Genomic DNA, 24,271 nt, shown 5'->3' on the forward strand with positions numbered 1-24,271 from the left:
ATTAACAACAATCTATTGAAATTAAATACAATACTTTTAATTTGGTAGATCTTTTTTTTTTAATTTTTTAAACAAAGATTTTTTCTGTACATTTTACATTTCAAAATTATTTTCATTTTCTAATTCTGGACAATTTCGTGCAGAAGGTGCGAGTGGTAAACGAACTGGTGTCGCTCCAATATTATCCCACAATCCAGGTAATCGTGATCCATCCGAACCGTTACATTGCATGCCTTGAAAGAAAAAAAAATTCTTTTTAATTTATTATCAGTAAAATAAATTTTAAAAAAACACTAGAAATAATAAATTGAAATATTTTTGTAAAAAATAATTTAGTGTAAACAATATACCGAGAGGTGCGGCTTCGTAGAGATCGTGCAAGGCAGCGGTTCGAACGCGAGTCCATTCAATGCTCTTGTAATTTTCTGAAATTCCTTTTTCATTACTTGTCCCCTGATTTTCCCATTCGTGCATATAACGAAAATAAGTTCTCAATGCGTCATCGCTGATGGCACTTTTACAAACCTTAAGAAAAATTTATTTTTACCTCATTTTTTCATTATATTTTTTTGCAAAAATTAAAAAAAAGTTATTAAAAATATTTTTGCTAGAATTCTAATCAAAATTTGAAAAAGTAAAATTAAAAATACCTTTGTGCCACTTTTTAAAATACTATTTGCAAAAGAAAATTTAATTTCGAAAACAAACTAAGATTTTAAAATTTGAAGTGGAATTAGAGGTTATATTTTTTCAAAATTCGAAAATTTTCGAAAAATTTATTAAAAATTGAAAAATGTAATTATAAATACTTTTGTGCCACTTTCAAAAATATTATTCGTTAAAGAAAATTCGAATTTGAACAAAAAATCGAATTTTATCGCGAATTAAAAATTCGAGGTGAGATCCAAATTTTAGAAAATAACTTCTTTCTTAAAGAATTTTTAAAAAATCGGAATGAAAAGGTGAATATTTTAGTGCCACTTCGTTAAATGTTATTTCAAAAATTAAAATATGATTTTAAAAGTGAATCACAGTTTTTAAAGAATAATTTTAATTCGAAGTGTAATTGGAGGTTATGTAAGTTTTTCCCTACCTCAAGTCGAGTATTCGGATAATAATGAACGTAATTAACGCACATTTCGTCAGATATTGCAAAACCTCCGAGAGTTATGTTATTCCTTGTCATTGTATTATAAGTACAAGTAGTTATTAAAGAATCTCCCTGAAACATAGGTTAGGTTTCATTAATATTATCACAATATTTTTATTAAATAACACATAAAAAAAAAAAAATGGAAAACTACAGAATTTACCATTTTTTTACTCCATTTTTTAAATTAACAATCTTTTAAATCTTTCAGATTGTGAACGCCCCTTTAGCGTTCTAACCTTACCGAATTATTTATTTTCATTATTTTTGTATTTTTTTATTATTTTATTTATTAATTTTGTAAAATATGTAATAAAAAAAAATTTACCGGTAGAATAGTGACATGTTCAGGCAAAAGACGAATTTCCTGAAAATGTGTAGAATAATGATAATCGTAATTTAAAAGCGGCAATTCTTCGCCATTTCGTACGTGACGAGTGACAACTTTTGTCCCCGTTAAATGTGTGTGCAATTGTGAGCCGAAAATTTTTATTCCACTTTGAGGTAAACCAACACCAGTGCATTCCATTATACAGTGTCCAGAGAGTGGAAAAGCCTCCTGATAGTAAAAATTAAGGTTATGTTACGATAGTCCAAAAATCGTCCACCTCGAAAGTTTGACTCAAAATTACAAACGTAAAAATAAGTGGTTTTCAATTTTTCTTGTGGTTTTGACAATTTCTCGAGTGAACTATTTTGCCTGTACAATTCGTTTTTTTTTTGTAAATTAAACGCTATTATTAAAATTTAAAAAATAACCTGTTGTGGTGGAATGGCCATTTTGTCCGTATACTCTAAACCTAATTCCATTACGCCTGCGTCATATTTCCTCAGGGTTTTTGTCAGGAAAAATTGAATTCCCGATGAGTCGATTGTATTTTCGAGTAATTCGGGATTATTATAATGAACCTCGAGCATAACGTAACGATTGAAATTAGCGCCGCCAATCGATAATCCAGCGTCCTCGGGGTAAACAAATGCATCTGCGCCCATTGCCCAGGCAGCTAGTACTTTTTTGCAAATCTACAGAGAAATTATTTACTTAAAAAAAAAAAAAAAATTGCTAATTGAGCCTTTTCACAAAAATGAAAACTTTTCAGGGACGTACCTAAAAATGGGCACCTCTAGGGAAATTACAGAAAAAATAGATAAGCCCTGAAAAATCCTATTTTATTTATCCCTGAAAAATTCTATTTTTTTAAAATTAAGGACGATGTGCTTAATAATTTTTCAGGGACGTAGATACAGAGAAGTATCTCTACGAAAAATTCAAAAAATAAAGGAAAAATACTTGTGTTTTCTGAGGACGGTCTCCACTGTCACATGGGCCATTGTATAAAGGAATTTCCATATCAGCCTGTCCAGCACAATAAAATACTTCCATATGATGAACCAAGTGCTCATTGCCCTTTTGTATCATTGGACCAAATTGTAAAATATGATGTCTGCAAATATTTATTTTCCATTTCCAACAAAAATTTTTTAAAGTACTAAATAATTTCTTTTTTTTTGAAACATATAATTAAAATATATAATTTTAAAAAAATTGTTTACTTTTCACTTAAAGCTGGTGATAATTTATAAACTCGACACCAATATGTTGTCTCGGAATTTGGTACTTTGACGTTATCATTTAAAATTTCAAAATTCCATGTATCACGAGGAAAAGTTGGTTTGGGATGAATTCTTCTTAGCATTTCAGTTCTTGACATGCCTGAACTTTTTGCGTCATTAATTGTGAGGCCAGCCAATGAGGAGAGGGGTCCGCGACCCTTTAGCCATACCAAGTGGGTTGTACCTCTCTAAAAAATGATTTTTTTCATTCTTGAATTTAAAAAAATTATTTTAAAATATAAAAATATAATTCTGAAAATTATATAAGTAAAAATTTTTTTATTTCAATTTTTTCTGTATTTTAAAAAAGCGAAAAAGAAATTAAAAAATTTTTTTTTCTACCTCTATAATATAATCATGATTATCGCAAGTATCGAATTTTCTTGTAAATGTAAATTTCGTAATGTTCCCTCTTCTATGAATGGCAAAATTTTCACAGTTCTGATTTGGGTCTAAATTAATTGCACCGTCCTCATTGGTCCATGCGTCCTTAAAAAATTATTATTTCATTAAAATGACATAAAACATTATTTTAATAAAAATTGAGTTTAAAATTTTTTTTTTCTATTTTTTTTTTATTCGATTGATAAATAAAAATTGTATTCACCTGAATTTTTACATCGCGATGCCAGTCCATCCAAATAATACAATAATCAGCGGGTTTTAATTCTCCATAATTTGAAAATCCAATTGCAAACCAAGAATTTTCTTCACCCACATAATGAACTTCAGCAATTATTTTTTCATCAATTAAATCGACTCTTTTTCCAAAAATAACATAAATAAATAAATAAATATGAAATATTAAATTTTAATCAATTTTTTTTGTTAAATAAAAATAAATAATAACGATAATAATAATAATACCTAATAATAATAATAATAATAATAATAATAATAATAATAATAAAAATAATAACAAAAAAATAATAATATTAATACTTGCTTTTTGTTAAAATAGGTCAAATAGCATCTAAACTATTAGGCCTTTAATTATTTTAATTTTAATAAATTTTAAAATATATTTTAATTTTTACTTAATAATATTAACAATAAAATTCAAAAGAATAAAAAAAACAGAATAATATCAATTAAAATTAGAATATGAATAATGTTAAAAAATTAAAAAATATAAAAAATTAAAAAATATAAAAAACTAAAAAATATGAAAAATTAAAAAATATGAAAAATATAATATTAAAAAATTTATTTCTAGTAAAATGAAAAAATTTGTTTATTGTGGAAAATATTTTTTGTTTTACCTCCAATGAAAGGATGCCTCAGATCCAAGGGGAACTGTATAAACGTGATTTTTTTGATTTTCATTAACGTGAAACCCCTCCGAATGATGTTTATGTATTTGTGATAATGTAATTTTCAAAAACATTGCAAATATCAACAATTTCATTTTGTGTAATTAATTATTTCTTTCTTTTTTTTATTAGAAATTCTTCAACTTTTTTTTTTCGTTTTCCAAATCTCTTAAAAATAGTTTTTCAACAAAATTAAAAATAGTTTTTCAATAAATTTTTTTTTAATCTATTTATTTTTAATATATAATTTCTAATTATTTATAATATACTTTTAAATAAAATATTTTATAATTTTTTTTTAACAATAATATATAACTTTTTTTTGTAGAAATATCAACTTTATTGATAAATAAATAAAATAGATACTATTTTAATTTTTTACACCATAAAAATAACTGTATTTTTAAAAAACAATTTTTATTTATTTTAAAATTTTATTAAAAATTTTATTTAAAATTTTTATTTTTAATTCCTAATCTCTTTATTTAAATAAATTTTGACGTTTAATTATTTTTCGAATTTTTATCGTATAAACTTTATAAATTTATTACACACTTTTTTTACTTATTAGTTTATTTGTACTCTTTTTTTTTTGTTAAAAATTGATTTTTCTAAATTTATTCACTTATTTTTTATCTCGGTTTTTCATTAAAAATTAAAAAAAAGAGAATTTTATTTTTTTTTCACTTTTCATTTGTATATTTTGAGGATTGTTCGCTTTTTAGTAAAATGAATCCACCAAGAGAATAATATTCACTGAGGCATGAAAATTATAAGGGGATGTTGTATTTCGCGCGAACGCTTTTGCGCCGAAGAAAGGGCGCAGAATCATCAAAAGCATGAGAGAGACATTGCAAGGTATTCGTACAATTTCGGGAATTTTTATTTTCTTTTATTTTTATATCGAACGAAAGAAAAAAAAAATAGGAACAGGAAAGAAATAAATGAAACGTGACTTTACTTTAATTTTTCCAATTTTGAGCGAGGAACGAAAAAAAGAGCATAAAACAATAAAAAAAAAATAATAATAATGAAAAATAGTGCGATACTGAAGAACAATAATTAAAATATAAAATAGTAATAAAAACAATAGCAATATTTTTAATTAACAAAAAAATATTTTTAATTGACAAATAAAATATTTTTAATTAACAAAAAAAATATTTTTAATTAAAAAATAAAATATTTTTAATTAAACAATTATAATAAAACACAAAAATGATTGCAATAAAACTACTATTATTATTAATAATTAAAATTTATTTATTTATTTACTCACGAGCATTAAATATTATTTTAAATATTCAAATACAATTAATTAATAATTAATTTTTATAATATTTTAAAAATTTTAAGTGAAAAATATTTTTAAAACCAGACTTTGGATCGACTAAGAAGCAAAATATTTTTTTTTCTTTTAAATAGTAATGTAAAGTTGTAAAATACTCAATTAGAAAAATAAATTGAAAAATAACTGTAAAGGAACATTTAAAAAAAAGTATTTAAAAAAATATTTAAGAAAAACTTAAAACTAAATTTAAAAATCATAAATTTTGACATAAAAAATAATTTACCTGCAAAAATAAATAATTTCAAAAAGAAGAAGAAAAAGAATAATTGCAAATAAGTTATAAATGAAATTAAAAAAAACAAATTGAAGAGTAAAATATTAATTGAATAATTTATTCGAATGCAATGATTGAAAGATAAAATGTTAATTAATGATGAAATTGAAACGTTTTCCTTGACAGGCATTAAAAATTATAATTATTATGAATATTATGATTATTAGGATTATTATTATTCTTATTATTATTATTCTTTCTTTTTTTTTGTTTTTTCCAATCAATATGAAAATTGCACACTTGATAGAATCTTTGATATTTTAAACAATGAAGTATTTTAATAAACGAAAAAAAATGTAATAATAATCTGAGTGCAAAAATGTGCAATCTCGTCAATCATAAAAATTGACTCATTAATATTGTTCTGCATTTTTTTTTCTTTCTTGTGCCTTCATTCTACGTCTTATTTCCCCACAAGACGTGTAATGGCGATTAATTATTTTCGCGTAATTTACTTAAATACTAGTAATTTTCTAATCACAAAGTTAATCGTAAAATTACGAATTGCATTAAGGAATTGTATATTTTTCTCGCGGTTATTTATTTCTACGTAATTTTTTTTTTTACTGCAATTGAATTAAATTTTTTTGAAGTTCTTTTGTCATATGAAATAATAGATAAAATAATAATATATATTTGTAAAAAATATAATTTTTTTATTTACAAATAATATTGAATATTTATAAAAAATATAATATATTTATTTTTTGTTTGTTTTTTGACCATAGTATTACATTCAAGTTCTGAAAAACGTTAATTGAATTGTAGAATTACCATAAATATGACATTTATTTAACGTTACATTTACCTTTTGAAAAAATTAATTTCATTGTGGAATCACCCTTAATGACGTGTATTTTGAGGTTACGTTCGCTTTTTAAAAACATTAATTGAATTGTAGAATCACCCTTAATGACGTGTATTTTGAGGTTACGTTCGCTTTTTAAAAACATCAAATAATATTGTAGAATCACCATAAATGAATTTATGCGGTAAATTTGGAGGTTATGTAATTTTCCACAATATTAAATTAATTTATATTTATTCATTTTATTTTTTTTTATGTTAATTTCTATTAACTTATATTTTAATAAAATAAAGGTATAATTAATAAGAATAAAAAAAGTTTTTAAATTAACAGAAAAAAATAGAAATTTCTCGGTGGTGGAACAAAATTATTGCATTCCCCAAGAGGTACTTAGTTCTTCATAAAACGTCTATGAAGAAATTCCGGAATACTTATTCAACATTTGTGAGGCGGTTGGTATTCATCTAATGCGAGGAACGTGATCATTATAAACCTCCCCTTTATCGTTAATTTTCCAAATATTACGTTATTGATTATTTTTAATATTATGCGATATAAAAATTCTTCAAATAAAAAATTTAATTTTATAGAAAAATTAAATTGCTATAATTTTTTGTATTTTATAAAATAATTTTGGAAAAATAAAAACAATGAAAAAAATAATAGAAACATAACAATAATAAAAAAAATAATAGTAATAACAAAAATAAAATAATATATAATAATAATAATAATAATAATAATAATAATAATAATAATAATAATAATAATAATAATAATAATAATAATAATAATAATACCTAATTATAATGATAATAATAATAATAATAAACAATAATGATAACAAAAATAATAATAATAAATATAAACGTATGATTTTAAAAGTTGTTAATGAAAAAAAAAAAATCTGGAGTCTTGAAGAATCGAACCCCTGACCTTGCTGTTAGAAATCAATTACAGAAGCCATTTAACCATGTCACAATTTACAAACACATAAACATTAAGAATTATACCGTTTCTTAAAAATACAATAATTAAAAACAAACCATAAAAAAACTATACTTACCTTTTTTTAATTATAAATAAACCAACACCAACAGAAATTATCAATTATTTATTATTATTAATTAATAATTCATTATCACTGACCATTGCAACCATTTTCACTATTTTTTAAAATCAACTATACTAATACCGCGTAGTAGAAATGAAAAAACGTTTTTCTATTTGGCCTTAGGAATGAATCTACAAAAATTTTTTTTTTATAAAATTTATTGTAAAATGAATTTTTTTCAACTTTTTAAACAAAATGTTATTTTTCTTAAATGAATAAACCGATTTAAATGAACGAAGCGGGAATTTAATGGGGATAACATATACTTAAATTTAGAATTAGAAAATTTTTAAACAGTTTATTTTTTAATAATTATTTAATAAATTGTTTATAAACAAATAATTTTTTTTAATATTCTGCGCCTTTTAAAAATTTGAAAAAAAAATCTCAACATATACAATTATTAAAATTATAAGAAATCAAAATCGTTGAGAAAATTTATGAGCGATAATTATTTATAAAGTTCATTTCATAATTGAAAATAATGTTATAATTTTGAAAAGCATCAAAATCACATCTCTGAGCAATATAATTTTTATAACTTTTAAAATAATTGTCGCTCATAAATTTTCTCAACGGATTTTGATTCCTTATAGTTTTAATTGTATGTTAAGATTTTCTTCAAATTTTTAAAATAATAATAATAATAATAATAATAAGCAGGAAAAATGCACCATTACTTGGTAGCAACAAGAAAAAAATATTTCTTTTCGAATTTGAAAAATAAAATTAAAAAATGTTTTTTACTTCAAAATGAGGAGTTTAGTAATTTCTATTAGTATATATAATAAAAGTATTTTGAGTATAGAAGGAGGAGATTTACGAAGAACCTAAAAGTTCATTGTTCTCTTTTATAAATATATATTGTATACAATAAAAGAGTCTCATATATATTTCAATGGATTTGTCTTCATGAAATTTCACTTTTGTCTTAGATTTACAAAAGGAGGAGACATTGCCTGTGTATATATATATATATATATATATATCTCTCTATATCTAATAACCGTACAATAAAAACGTCTTCGTGTGAAACTTGACAGGTGTGTCGCTCTCACGGGGAGTCCTTTCCTTCTGATCAGGGATAGGTCATGTCATGTCGGTGAGTCCCATTTTTCAATGTGTAGAGAAGGGATTTTAATTCATTGGCGTAGAAATTATTGTTCGATTAATTTTAAAATTCGGTTGATTTAAATTTTTAAAGTGCGATACTGTTTTTTAAAAAAATATTTATTAATATATTATCTCACCAGGATAACGAAAAATTAGTTTATTGTAAAACTAAAGTAGTTTTCAAATTGGATAATATTATGTTAAAATTATTTTAATATTACTTTAATATTACTTTGACTTTAATTTAATATGATTTTAATATTAATTTAATATGATTTTGATATTACTTTAACATAACTTTAACATTACTTTGACATTAATTTAATATGATTTTAATATTACTTTAATATTTCCTTAATAATAATTTAATTAGTATTAAATTTTATTATTTCCTTAATATTAATTTAATTCTAATTCATTGCTACTTTAATATTACTTTAATAACGCCTTAATATCACTTTAATATTAAAATAATCTTTAAAAGTAAAAAAAAATCAAATTCTGAATATGAAATTTATTTCAATAATCAATAAAATTTGACAAAGTTTCAAATTGTTAATCATGCAAATAATAAAATAAAAAAAAAATTTTTTTAAATTATTAAAAATTGGATCGAAGGAAATATGAATCGATTAAAATTTGATTAGATTAGTAAATAATATAACGCTACAATATTAAGGTACTATTGCCGTAGTCTTAAAGTGGATTGTTACGGTAAAATTGCAGTAATAAATAATAAATTTAAATAAATGTAATACATTAAAAAAAAAAGTAATTTAGAAACATTAACAACGTATTTTCGAGATGAATAAGATCAATGACTGCGGTTTGAAAGTCGAGAAGCTTGAACTTTAATGAGGCTCAATTGGGGCTAATGGAACTTCTTAATCATCTTGCATTCTTTTAGTTATCAAGTATATTAAACACGTATATTTTTTTGCTTATATTACAAATTAGATGCGCGAAAGAATTATTGGTTATATATTCTTTATCAAATACACTTAGTTTATTATATGATCTACAAATTAATAAAAAAAAATCCAGAACTTTTTTTTTCATAAACTATAAGAAATATATATATCAAAAATTCAATATAGCGATGACTATTTTTGATCGATTAATCCAACATTGCAAAATTCAATTATTTTTATAAATAACAATATTCATCACAAGAATTCAATTATCTTCGAAATTAATAAAATTCTTTGCATAAATTCAATTATTTTCAAAAAATAAAAAAAAAATTTCATCAACATTTCAATTATATTTATATAGATGAATAACAAAATTCAATTCTTTTGAGGAATTTTTATAAAATTCATTGCAAAATTCAATTATTTTCATAAACAATAATAGTATTCATCACAAGAATTCAATTATTATTTTCAAGAATTTTAATAAAAGTCATGGCAAAATTTCAATTATTTTCAAAAATTTTTCTAAATTCAATGATTTTCAATTTTTTATCCTATTTTAATAAAATTTCCCAAAAAAACTAATTATTAAATAGAAATTTTGATAAAATTCTACACGAATATTCAATTATTCTCTAAAATAATAAAAATTTCACAGGAATTCAATTATTAAAAATAGAATTACAATAAATTTTTTCGAAAAAAGTCCATTGTTAGTAAATTTTTTAATTTTATATTATTTATATACTTTATATATTTTATTTTATTTTATTCTTTAATTAAATTCATAAATAATAAAACTCATTTCAGAATTTCAATTATTTTTACTACAATTTTAATCAAATTTCTCGAAAATTGTAATATTCTTAAAAATTTTATTAAAATTCGCCTAAAGAATTCAATTACTTAAAAATTTGTTGATAAAATTATGTATAAGAATTAAATTTTAAGAAACATTCAATTATTCAATAAATTATTCATGTTTTTATTTAAATAATTGAATTTTTGAAAATCTTAATTCTTAGGGAAAAATAATAATACTTGAATATTTATTTAAAAATTAAGTTCTTGATATTTTCGAATAATTTAAAAAATTCGTAAATAGATTAACTTAATATAGAACATTTTTTTGGGTATCTAATAATTTTTAGAGTGAATCAGAATATTCTTTAGGGTCAGGGAAAAAGTCAAAATTTTGTCTGAAAATCAGGGAAAAGTCAAGGAATAACAAACTTAAATTTTTGCGGCAACCCTTTATAGGTTATGTTTCTAATTTTTAGAATAATATACAGAAAAAGAATCAATTACTATTACAAATTTTTGATGTTCAAATCTTCATTGCATCCGAAATATTCAATAAAAATTTATTTCAAATTTAAATAATTATAAAGGAATTTTTAATCAAGATAAATCCAACACAAACATAACCTAAAATTTGTTTACTTCTTAGGTACCTTTCTTGGGAGTGCTTTAAATATTTCTAATAATTTTTAAGTAAAAGAACATGTTCTCTAACCATGTAAGACGTTTTTTTCAAAAAAGAAAAAATTTGCCTATCCTTTTTTGTACGTCATGCATTTTTTTCTTAAACTTACATAAAAAGATAACTTAATCACTATATGTGTATTAAACGCACGTGCCATGAAAAATATGTATAGTGTGCAATATTTTTTTATTTCACGCCACGTGTAGTAAAAATTTTCTCATTAAAATAAAAAAAAAATAAAAAAAAGGATATACGAAAACTTTGAAATATTCTTCATAATCGGCATAAAAAGCAAGAAAAACTACAATAAAAAATTTAAAAAAAAAAAATAAGTACAATAATAATAAACACAGAAAAAAATTCATTTGGAACAGCTATAAATTTCACTAGATTAGTCAAATTTTTAATTTGTTTTAGTTAAGACTTTCGCCATTTTAGAGAAACTTATCGCTGTTCCAGATAAAATTTTTTCCGTTGTATGAAAATAATTTAAAATTAAAAAATTATAAAAAATTGGATATTAATAAAATTATTTTTTAAATTTAATAGCAATAAAATAACTATTAATAAATAATAAAATTTCTAAATTAATATTCTAGACAGTTTTTAAGATTTTATTTTCCAAATTTATATTTTTTCAAAAGCGAAAAATTAATATTATTTTTTTTTTTGGGTGGGGGAGGGTCACAGACGAAAAAAGAGAGAGGGGGGAATTTCTGTCTCCGAAAAAACAATTCACAAAAAAAAATGTCGAGATTTGAAAGAAGAGTAAAAGAGGTGGGGGAGGGGAGAGTGGGATAAGCGTTAAAGTGAAAATATATTCAAAGAAGAGTGGGGGAAAAAAGGAATATATTAAAGCAACGTGGCAGAAAAAATGGTGGGGGTAAATGTGTCTGTTGATTCAAATGTGTGTGTGTCTGTGTGTATGTATGTGCTTGGTAACACATTATTTTCAGTGACTGTGGTGTGGGGCATAAGGAATAAGGCAATTCGAAACGCTTTGGACTTCAGTGTCGGAGTAACTGGTCCAAGTGCTTGTCGTTGATAAAAGTTTTGCGACCAAAAAACCAGGGGAAAATAACCAAAAAAAAAGCAATAAGGAATGTAATCTCTTAAATATCGATGAAGAATCAATTTTCGAGCACTGTGAAAAGTGTGCAAGTGATTGTATTTCAGGTTAGTAATTTAAAAATAAAACCACGTGCAATTAATATACCACATGAAATGTTAATATTCTGACAGCTTTATAATATTAAATATAAGTAAATTTCCGTATAGCCCGCTATATCACACACTTTCCACATGTACCGTCAACCGCCATATTTGAAAAAAAATTTTCACAGGACAATGATTTTAGAAAAATGACCCTTTCTTAATTTTTGAATTTTGAGTTTCATTTCTTTTATATTTGTGTAATTTATTACTAATTGTAATAAACAATATTTAAAATTATTATACAAAAAATATAATATAAATAATAAATTATTTTTATATAATTTTTAATAATTTATATTGTAAATACAAATATATAATATATTGAATTTTGAGTTTCATTTTTTCTAATTTGTGTACTAATTGCAATAAACATTAAGATTTTAAATTGTTATAAAAATATAATATAAATAATTAATTATTTTAATATAACTTTTAATAATTTATATTGTAAATGTAAATATATTAATGTATTGTACATAACATATTTCATTATAATAAAATTTATTATACACAATAAACTATATAAATATATATTTATATAAAAAATATAAATAATTAATTATTTTAATACAATTTTTAATAGTTTATATTGTAAATATAAATAAATATATTAATACATTGTACATAATATATTTCATTATAATAAAATTTATTATATTCAGTAAACAATATAAATGTTTATTTATAAATATCGCATAAAAATATGGTAAAATTTACTGTAATTATTTAACAGTTTTTTTTAAATTTATTCACGTTTTTATGATGTGTTCATAGATTTTCTGACGCACTGAAAACTTATCATTTTTGACGCATTCTTTTCATCCGCTCGTGTACACATACAATGCATATTGTATAGAAAGTTGATTTCAATAGTTTTTATTTGATTTAAATAAAATATTATTTGATTCATGTAAATATTTATTTTATAATGGGAAAGTGATCTATTATTTTAATAAAAAAAATCAAAATCAAATAAAAAATCAAAACTAAAAAAAAGAAAACTCTTTAAGAAAACTAATATTTTTTATATTATTTACAAATTATTATTATTATTATTAATATTATTATTAAAATAGTATAATAATATTAATATTATTAAATATTTAGATCTTTTTATTTCAAAATAATTATTAAACAAAATAATTAAATTTTCGGGTACAATTTTGTTATTTCTTGACATAATTGAATTCTTTCCAAGAATTATTTATGTAAATAATTGAATTCTTGGGAAGAATTTTATTAAAATCTAAGAGAACAATTTAATTATTTAATATTTAATTGTATGTAAATTAATTGTATTTTAAATAATTGATTTCTTTTAAACAATTTTATTAAAATACTTGAAAATAATTGATTTTTTCGAGGAATTGAAATTAAATTTTTAAGAATAATTACATTTTTTTAGCCAGTAAAATTGTATTAAAAATAATTGAAATTCTGCGATGAATTTAATTATTTATGAAAATAATTGAATAGTTGCAAAGAATTTTATTAAAATTTTAAAAATAATTGAATTCCTGAGAAGAATATTATTATTTATGAAAATAATTGAATTATTGCGAAACATTTTATTAAAATGTTTAAAAAGAATTGAATTTCTGTGGAAAATTTTCTCATTTTTTAAAATAATTGAATGTTTGTGTAGAATTTTATAAAAATTTTTTTTTAATAATTGAATTCTTTTGGGAAATTTTATTAAAATAGTAGAATATTGAAAACCATTAAAGTGAGAAAAATTTTTGAAAATAATTGAAATTTTGCAATGATTTTTATTAAAATTTATAAAAATAATTGAATTCCTGAGAAGAATTTTATTACTTATAAACATATTTGAATTCTTGCGAAACATTTTACTAAAATATTTAAAAAGAATTGAATTTCTTTGAAAATTTTGGTTATTTTTGAAAATATAATTGAATTCTTCATAAGAATTTTATAAACATTGTTTTAAATAATTAATTTTTTCGAAATATAATAAATATTATGAAAATTTTATTTTAAATAATTGAATTTTTGTGAAAAACGTTATTTTTAAATATTGAATTTTTTGATTAATTAATTAAAAATAGTATTTAAAATAATTGAAATTCTTCGATGAGTTTTATTATTTATGAAAATAATTAAATTCTTGCTTAGAATTTTTTCAATAATTTTCTTAAAAAATTTAATTTACATGTAAAATGTTACTATATTAGTGAAAGTAATTGAATTATTGTAAAGAATTGTATAAAAATTTTGTTAAATAATTGGATTTTTCGGAAATTTTTTTGAAAATGCAATTCTAAATAAATTCAATTCCTGTTGAAATGTTATTTTTTATGAAAATAATTGAATTTTGAATCAATTTTATTAATTTTTTGTTTAAATAATTGATTTCTTTTGCGAAATTTTATTAAAATGTTCGATATTGATAATAATTGAATTTCGAATATTTTTTGAAAATAATTGAATCGTTTTAAAAAATTTTATTACAATTTTTGAGAATAGTTTTTTGATTTCTAGTATTAGCGAATTTAAAGTAGTAAAAATTCTCAAAAAAACAGAAATAGTACATATCTTATTTTAGTGTCTGAAATCTAAAAAAATTCTAATAGAATCATATTTCTTAAAATTTATTATTTAAATGAAACGTACTTCTCGGCAGTAATTGGGGTTAATTATATACTTTTCCTAAAAAAATATTTATAAAATAAATAAAATAATAATATAAAATATTAAAATAAAAATTGCATCATATCGCGAAAAGAAATAAACACATCACGCACACAAAGACGCATATTGTAATAAAGAAATGTTCTAATTTTTCTAATTTTGCAAACACAATGACCATTGAAAAAACATAGTTATCTGAGATAAAGTGTCAACAAAATTGATTCATATCTTCCATGTAATATAAATTGATATGTAAGTTTAAATTACCAGGAATTATTATATACGTACAAGTTAACAATTTATTTTTAGAATTTGTGTCATTTATAGTTAAAATAATGTGTAATCTTATTTGCACTTTTGCCAAAAAATATGGCGATTCACTACACTGTTATTTATATTTTTGACAATAATAGTAATAATAATAATAAAAACGTTTTTAAAAGCGTTTAAAAAATTTATTTAAAAAAACGTTTTATTTTTGTTATTTTTGTAACTGAATATTAAAATTAATAAAAAATAATACAGTTAAAAAAATATGGTAAATAAAATAATAATAATGCTAACAAAAAATATTAAAAGTAATGATAAAAAATAAAAGTAATAATTGGTATTGTAATTATAGTATTAATTTATAAATTCAGTTTTTTTAAGGATATCAAATTGAGACAAAAAACGAATCAAAACGTTGCTTCGCAACCCTTTTGATTCGTTTTTTGTCTCAATTTGATATCCTTAGAAAAAATGTGTTAATAGTATAATAAATTTCATTTGTTTTTATAAAATATTGTCTATTAAATAAATTGTAAAAATATAAAATACATTAAACTTAAAAATATATAAATTATATTGTTTATTTTTTAAGTTGACGTGCAAAGTTGCTGCAATCTTCTCCCCCTTCCCCCTCCCCCTTCTTGCTCTCAAAGAAAAATGTCCTAAGAAACGTTATTATTGACGTCACTTTCTATCTAAACGCAAGTATAACACTTTTATCGCTAATATACAGCTATATATTGTCAATATTGACAATTATTTGGCTCAGTATCCGTCTTTCCAACGGCGATGAAACAATCTCAAAGTACAGTGACACGCGAAAAAATCGCATCAAAAAGAACGGATTTTCCAATATATTACAAATAAAATTCTTGTGAGTCATATTAATAATAATAATTCTTCTTATAAATTTACTAAATATGTATATTTTTTCTTCAGAAATGTTTTTTTCAAAGAAGTATAAATATTTATCAACTATTTCTAATACTTTTTTTTTTATCTTTATTTAATTAAAAGAATTATTTGATAACAATTATAATTTATATTATTTGTTTGATATTTTTGTCTGTTTATATTGAAAGGAAATAATTTTTACTTATTTTGAATATAACTGCAGCAGTAACAAAGATAATAAATTTATTTAAAAAATCCAAGACCTCATTTTTCATCAGAATTTAATTATATAAGAAATAATAAAAATAATATTAATAATAATAATAATAATAATAATAATAAAAATAATATTAATAATAAGTTTATAAGTATATAAATAATAATATTAACTACTAAAAGAAAATTTTTTCAGCATAAATTCTATTTTCTACCAAAATTTTTTGAATTTGTAAATTAATTTATTATTCGTTTATTCTTATGTCACACAAAAAGTAAAATACAATTGTTTTTTCATTATTCAAGACCTTGAAGAAACAAATCTTTTAAGCAAAGAACCGTTTCTTTGTATAAAATTCTATTAATAAAAAAGAAAAAAAAATATTTTCTATATAATTTGGCACAAGTGTAAAAAAAGAGATGGGATAAATAAGAATAAATTACATTTTAAAAAAATAATTTCCTAGAGTTTTAAAACTTTTATACTCTTTCTTTTAATGATAGTTTTTAATTTGTCAATTTTTAAAAATTTAATTTTAAATAATGTTTTAGTTGAAATAATTTATTTTTTAACTATTTACTATGTTTTTTATTAAGTTTATATTTTTAGATATAATATAAATAATATTATAATTATAATAATATATTAATACAAAATAAAATAATTTTAATATTAGTGTAATATTGTAATAATTTGATAATTTAATTAAAAAATAATAATTTATTAATCGCAAGTATGAAAAAAAAAATTATTTTTCTCACCCAAAATAATTTGGAAACCCTCAATTTTTACGCTCCTAATAAAAGAGTGGGGATAGCGCGCGTCACTTCCCTTCTTCTCACATTGTTGGCACATTTTTTATTGAAAAAAATTGAATTTGAATTGAAAAAAAATCACTTGCAATCGATTATAGTATATTTATTCTTCCATTTTATTTTTTTACTCATCGTGTATCAATTATATAATAATTGGCAGTAAACGTACACTTAGATTGCATCATAAATTGAACAAAAAGAAAGAGAGAGAGAAGAAGAAGAAGAAAATAAAGACAATATTAATATAAGTGATAATTTTTCAAAATAATTAGAGTTTGCTCATTGGCTAATAAATCTAGACTAGTTTACTTTAGACGCCAGTCTGTCGCGCGTAATATTCATACGTATCACCTCGTTTTATTCTTTATACAGTCTTCACCTTGAAATTTCAATTATCTATACGTCGTTTATTAACAAGAGAAAAGATGATTAAAAAAATTTTTGCTACTTTAAAAAAAACCTAAACAACTGGAAAAACTATGTAAACATACAGGGACGTATAATTATCTTGGATAATGTAAAAATGTTCACTCACATATGAAAAAATATTTTTCATCTAAGTTTTTGACTTAAAAAAAAATTATTTCATTTATTTAAAAATTTCCTTTTAGTAAAAAATAATTATAGTCAATAATAAAAATGTTTTTTACTAATAAACAATTTTTTACATAACAATTATTGTTTATCAAAAAAAAATTACTTTTATAACCATAAAATTTTTTTATACTAAATAACTTTTTATGTTCAAATAGTTAATTTATTCTTAACAAATTTTTTTGATAATTAATTTTTTATCTCTAAATCAAATTTTCTACTTTAAATGTATTAATTTTTTATTTTGCTTAACTTGAAAAAAAGTTTTTTTTAAAAGATTTTTGTATCTGTAGAATTTGAAGAAAGAGAAAAAAAATAAATAACTTTGCAGAATTTCTAAGTGTACCGATTTAGAGTCGTCTCGTCTTTATATACATATGTATATGTTGGTTATTAAGTGTAAGCAGATTGAGGATCAATTTTCACGAGCCTGCGAAATGTGACGTGAATTGAGGAAAAAATCCAGACGAATCAACAAACGATCAATTTTGTCTAATCAAACAATAATTCACACCAAGTGAATTCTATTCCACGTTTTTAATGAACAAGAAAAATTATTTTTTATTATTAAAATATAAAATTGAAAAAAATTATTTAAAAAAGCTAAAGAGTTATTTTAAAAATATTTTATTGTAATACAAATATTTTTAGAATTTTAAATCACTGCTTGCGGGAGAAATTACTAAAAAGCGACATCTTTATAGTGAAATTTTTTGTGAAGAATCGAATTTTTATTCCTTTTGTTTTACCACTTGCGGGAGAAAAAATATTTAGCGCCTGTAGAATGATTTCTATTTAAAGATTTAAAGAGATTTAAAAAGAATCTAAAAAAATAACCAAATAGTAATATAACAAAAGAAAGTATTAAATAATAGGTTTTAGTAGATAAGTGCGAAGCCTGCGATTTAATTTACAGCTTGCGAGAAAGACGATCACGAGCGCCGCTCTGCACTTTCTTGCTAACTACCTATAGAATAAATATTTTTTCAGATAAAATTCTACTAAAAAATTTAATTTTTCTTTCTTTCTTTTTCAGAGAACGTAAGACTACTGTGTGAGAGGGCACTTCTGGTCAGAAGAGGCCGCAGACTGAGTGTAGGGTGCCTGTAATCGATGGGTTGAGAACGCGAAAGTGTCTTTCTTTTTGGAAACCAAGGTGTATAGCTTACCGATGAGCCATGCTAAAGGTCGTAGGCGCCTCGTGGCTGCAGACCCGCATCTCCACCTATCTTCTCATTGGCGTTGCCATTTTGGGCATCGGTGCCATTATTTTCGGCGAATTTGGACAGTAAGTTTTATGTATTTCAAAAAAAAAAAAAATGTCCTTTTAAAAATAAAATTAAAAAATTCTATAATTTCAAAATTTTTTACTATAGCTCAACTTTTGATTGTGATGTATAACAAAAATTTTCTAATTATTCATTTTAGACCTGTTTAAAGAGATTTATACAAGAATGTTTAATAAACATGGCACGTGTATAGAGAGAGATTATAATGGTTTCATATTACCCAGACAGTCAAGACCGCCCATCTTGCAGTTTCACGTTCCCAAAAGTATCGTCTTGCCGAAAGAAAATGATATTGGCCCTCTTATCTCTTTACCGTCTGTTAATTTTTTCTCTTTTTTTCAAATTACTAATTTTATTCTTTTACATACAAATGTTGGGAGTTTCATACAAAAAGAATCGAAAAAGAATTTTTTTTTTTTTTTTTTTTCGTCTCTTTTGATCAAAATTTTGTTTTACTTTCGTATATAGACAAATTGCTGTTTTAGTACCAACAAAGACAATAAGTCTAAAGGTTCGCCCTACTATTCGGTAATACTAACAGCGTTCAAATCCCGTCGTGGTTAATTTCTACCTTCCATTTTTTAAACTTTTAATTTTATTTCAATATCACTTACGACAAATAATAAATTTTTAAAAAATTATTCCTGAATATTTTCAGGGGAATTTTCTATTTAAGACTATTCTAATATAAAATAGGTAAATTCTGTACTTGTCGAGAAGATTTAAAAAATTTTTTAAATATTAATTTAGTTATATGGAAAAGTGTGGAGATAATTATGGAAAAATTATATTGGGTTGATGACCGAGGTTAGGGACAGTTTGGAATCAGAATACTGCATGATAAGTTTATATGATTTAAGTTCGTCTCGACGAGACATGATTAGTCTGATTGATAAGGCTGTAAATTTCTACCACGTGCCGCCTTGTCATATAAAATAATATAGTTTATATGGTTTGATTAAAATTGTGTTCACACTTTCTTTGTGTAATTGAATATGACATATTCTTTAATTCCAAACTATAATTAAGTAAAGCATTTTTTTTTAAATCATTTGTATAAATAACTGATCTAAAATTTATAAATAAAAAGTATATCTTTTTTTCAGAAAATCATTTATATATCACTAAGGGCCAGTTTCACCAACTTCGATTAAAAGTAAATCAATGATTAATGTCAATTTTAACTGCTCATGATTGGTCGGTTAAGGATTTAATCATTGATTAACTTTTAATCGGTGTTGGTTTAGTATTTTTAATTTATCCATTTAGTTAGCATTAAAGTATCTCATTTAACATATTAAATATAATTATATTTAATTAATTATAGTATATTTATTTATATTTTAACCTTCGTTAAAAAATATTTAAATTAACTATTGTATATTTTTAAATTAATGTCAATTGTCTTATTAGGTTTTAAAACTAATTGTAATAAATGGTTTAAAATAGTGTTGAACACGATGGAACGTACGCGGCTACTGCTTTTTGGAGACAGAACGTTCACCAATTTGAATTCTGGGGACAAGGGAATGATTTATCAACAATACCAATGGGTGCTGCTAGGGCTTATTACAAATCTGCAATACCGGAAAACGGGTAAAAAAAAGCATTTAATTATGTTTGGATTTCAATTAATTTTACAGACATTAAATTGCAGATTAACTTCAATTGAATAATAAATTATTAATAAACTATAATTGAATAGTTAATAATTATTTAATTACCAACTGCAAATAAATAGTTAATTATTAATTAATTTTAAATCTTTAATTTTTAAATAAGTAAATATAATTAACAATTAATTGATTGATTCATTTTAATTAAATCTAATTGAATAGATAGTTGATGTGAATCGAATATTTAATCATTTTCTACTTTTAATTACGTAATTAAAATATTGATTTTACTTAAATAATCGAGTTCTAATTACGGTTAAAAAATTTATTAATAATTTTAGTTAAACAATTATCAATTTTAATGAAATAATTAATTATTAACTGAAAAAATTAATAATGTTAATTAAATAATTGAAATATGAGTAATTATTTAAATAATATTTGACTGCAGTCAAGAACTTAATTATATTTTTCTAAAATTAATAATTTTTTTCAAGGTGGTCCATTTTGGAAATAGAAACATCGAAAGATTATCCAGACGAAGTTCAAGCTTATGCAGCAGGTTGTTTAGAGGGAAGCTTAACGTGGCAATTAATCTATCAACATTGGTTTAATACTGTGCGAGCGGCTTGCGCACCAAGATCTGCGCTTTGTATGAAAATGCGCAAATATCTGCGCGAAAACAGCGAAAAAGCGGTTGAAAATGCTCAACTTTTAAAAGATGAAGATCCATATTGGCATCTGGTAAATAAAACGATTTATATTTTTTTTATCCCCTACTCATAGTGTACAAAAACAAAATGATGAAATTTCGAAAATTTCTATTAATAAAAACTCGATTTACTTGTTTCGATAAAACAATCAATTTCCTAGTATCAATGAGCAATTATTTAGAATAAATTAACAAGAGGAAATTAATTTTTCAGGTAAATTTATTCTATCGCCAATTGAAAGGCTTGGAAGTTGGTTTTAAATTGGCTGTTAATAAAATTCATCAATCAGTGGAAATAGTGTCAGAGGATTTTCTCTGGATGGCAATGGCTTCTGATTTACCGGATTTAGAGAGGGCTCATAATGGATCTGAAAATTTATCTGGTTCACATGGAATGATTTTTTTGAAAGCATTGCAACGCGAACATTTTGAGCCACTCATTGCATTGGTACACAATACTGGCGCACCGTAAGTATTTTTAATTTATTAAAATATGGTCAAAAGAAATTACTATTTACTAACTGAATAATTGTTTACTTTACATGCCGCACAAGAATTTAAAGGAAATAATTTAAAAGTTTGTTTAATTCTAATGTTGGTAATACTGGTCCTGGTGTTTTAATACAGGAAAACAGTTCAATATAGAAATAAAATAATAGAATAAAAAATATAAATAATGAAACTTTAAGAGCAGAAAATATTTATAAAATAAAAAATTAATATCATTATCTTTTTTTGAAACAGTTATACAAAAATGCTGAGGCTAATCAAACGATATAAATTCGCTTATCACGTGTCATCAAAAAAAGGTGCGGAATTAGTCCCAGGACGTTCGGTCGTAATGACATCTTATCCGGGTGCACTGTCATCGCAAGACGAAAGTTATTTTGTCAGTGGAAAGGAGAGGGAATTAATAGTAGCTGGAACGCCATTAACAATTAGCAATCATAAATTATGGAATCGTCTTAGTACAAAAGAACACGTAGGTTTGAAATATTTAAGTAACTTTCGTTACAATTAAAAAAAATGCTTCTCCATATAACACAGCTGGTCAATAAACTGTCCATTATTGCCCTAGGGTAATAATAAGTACTTTATTGACCTCCGAGCGATCAATGAAGTACTTTATTGGCCTTGGACAATAATGGGCACTTTATTGACCAGCTGTATTATAAGGGGGAACTTAGTATTATAAATTTAAAAAAATAGGCCATTAAAGTACTTTATTGCCCTAGGGCAATAATAGACACTTTATTCACCGTTGGGTTATAAAGGGGAACTTAGTATTCTGAATTTTAAAAAATATTTTCCGTGAATTAATTAAAAGTGACAATAAATTTTGAGATGAACAATTTTTTTTGTTAATTTAGGTTATGTCACCAGCAACAATAATGGCAGCTAATTTTCTCTCAACAAACAGTGACAATTGGTCAAATATCATGACACTAAAAAACAGTGGTACAGCTAATCGTCAATGGGTAATATTTGAGCCAGAAAAAAATAATGTCAGATTATTTGAACAAATTCCCGGTATCACTGAATCAATTGACTATACAAAAAAATTTATGGAAACAGGATTTTTAGTTTGCACTGGTGTACCAATAATACAAGAGATAAAAGATTATGCAAATTTTCAATTAGAAGAAGCCGTTTTACGTGCCGCTGAGGTAATTTTTCTTGATCCATTTTTACTGCTCCTTTCTTCTGGTCGTGTTTTCATAGTAACTCAGACCAAATTACGATTTGTCTTCTAAAAATTAACCCTTCCTTAACTACTAACATGCATTAGATTGGGCATATTTATAATGTTATTAAATAAACAAAGTGTGATTTAAAAAATTTTACAGGTGGAGAAATTTGAAAAAAATATGACAACTGTTGAAGATGTGAGAAGTTTCATGCGAGGATGTAGACACGAGGTTGATTTAATTACAAACGAAAACGAAGATTTAAAATGTAACTGGAATCTCGAGCAGCAACAATTAATTTCATATAGAGGCGATCTTGATACACCATCGAGACCAGTGGGTGTAATTGATTCAAAAATTTTCTTATCCGATTTCGATGGTCTTGATGCATTCGAAGCGACATCAGGACCCGCCTTTCTAAATTCTAATCAGGCCTTTAATTGGTCTAATTCATTTCCAAATATTTCTCACGTTGGACAACCAAATATTTTTAAATTCGATAGTGTCTCCCCAAAATGGGTTTGGATCTGAACTTTTATCAATTTTTAATTTATAATTATACAATTTTAAAAAAAGGTCCAAACAATTTTACAAAACAACTTTCAAAATTAAACCGTCAAGTGTTTTATTTCAATTAATAATTGAAAAATTATAGTGACACTGAATTCGTTTTGGAATTCTTAGTAAAAAAAAATTGGCGAGTTTAAAATGTTTTTTACAATTTTTTTTATCTTTCATGTCTCATGTGCAATAAGTGAAATTTTATATTTTTAAATACAGAAATCAAATTTTAAAATGGGACCAAATTTTATGACACAAAGTTAACGAGATAGTTAAAATGATCTTTTAATATTTTTTTTATGAATCTCGATATTTGAGGTTAAGAATGTATTTTAGCATTTGTTGTTTCAATTTATAATATAAATTGAATTCCAGTTTTTTTAAACTTCGTTCTTGTCAAATTAGATTTTCAAAATGTTTTAGATACTCTTTTAAATGTAGTTTTCAAACTTCATTTTAGATGCAGATATTATTACTTTTATTGTAAGCTGGCTCATATGTTAGCCACCTGTGGTAAAATTTTATACAAAAAAAAAATAAAAATAAATTGTTTATGAAATATATTATTAATTTATTTATCCTACGATGATTTTCTGATCACACTTTGCTAA

At 23.0% G+C, this 24,271-nt stretch overlaps 3 protein-coding genes across 4 annotated transcripts in view; 1 reads left to right on the forward strand and 2 right to left on the reverse strand.

Moving 5' to 3' along the window:
• The window catches only part of LOC122504040, a 62,493-nt gene that overhangs the window by 29,278 nt on the left and 8,944 nt on the right, over positions 1–24,271 (reverse strand). The gene's annotated exons all lie outside the window — the stretch shown is intronic.
• Positions 41–4,233, reverse strand: LOC122504037 (tyramine beta-hydroxylase). The gene is made up of 10 exons (XM_043614916.1): positions 4,027–4,233; positions 3,372–3,525; positions 3,107–3,253; positions 2,705–2,952; positions 2,442–2,595; positions 1,910–2,173; positions 1,479–1,709; positions 1,094–1,222; positions 351–525; positions 41–233 (listed from the first exon to the last, which is right to left on the reverse strand). The coding sequence occupies exons 1-10, from the start codon at positions 4,170–4,172 to the stop codon at positions 94–96; spliced, it is 1,788 nt and encodes a 595-aa protein (XP_043470851.1). The 5' UTR covers positions 4,173–4,233; the 3' UTR covers positions 41–93.
• Positions 12,127–24,219, forward strand: LOC122504038 (putative phospholipase B-like lamina ancestor). 2 transcript variants are annotated; one of them, XM_043614917.1, is made up of 8 exons: positions 12,127–12,313; positions 18,831–19,082; positions 20,533–20,679; positions 21,197–21,443; positions 21,626–21,879; positions 22,156–22,393; positions 22,782–23,078; positions 23,259–24,219. In XM_043614917.1, the coding sequence occupies exons 2-8, from the start codon at positions 18,973–18,975 to the stop codon at positions 23,628–23,630; spliced, it is 1,665 nt and encodes a 554-aa protein (XP_043470852.1). In that variant the 5' UTR covers positions 12,127–12,313; positions 18,831–18,972; the 3' UTR covers positions 23,631–24,219. The 2 variants fall into 2 exon arrangements, with proteins under 2 accessions (XP_043470852.1, XP_043470853.1); XM_043614918.1 differs by lacking the exon at positions 12,127–12,313 and adding an exon at positions 15,993–16,148.

This window comes from Leptopilina heterotoma, unplaced genomic scaffold (genome assembly GCF_015476425.1).
Source record: "Leptopilina heterotoma isolate Lh14 unplaced genomic scaffold, ASM1547642v1 Lhet_275, whole genome shotgun sequence".
Taxonomy (NCBI): domain Eukaryota; kingdom Metazoa; phylum Arthropoda; class Insecta; order Hymenoptera; family Figitidae; genus Leptopilina; species Leptopilina heterotoma.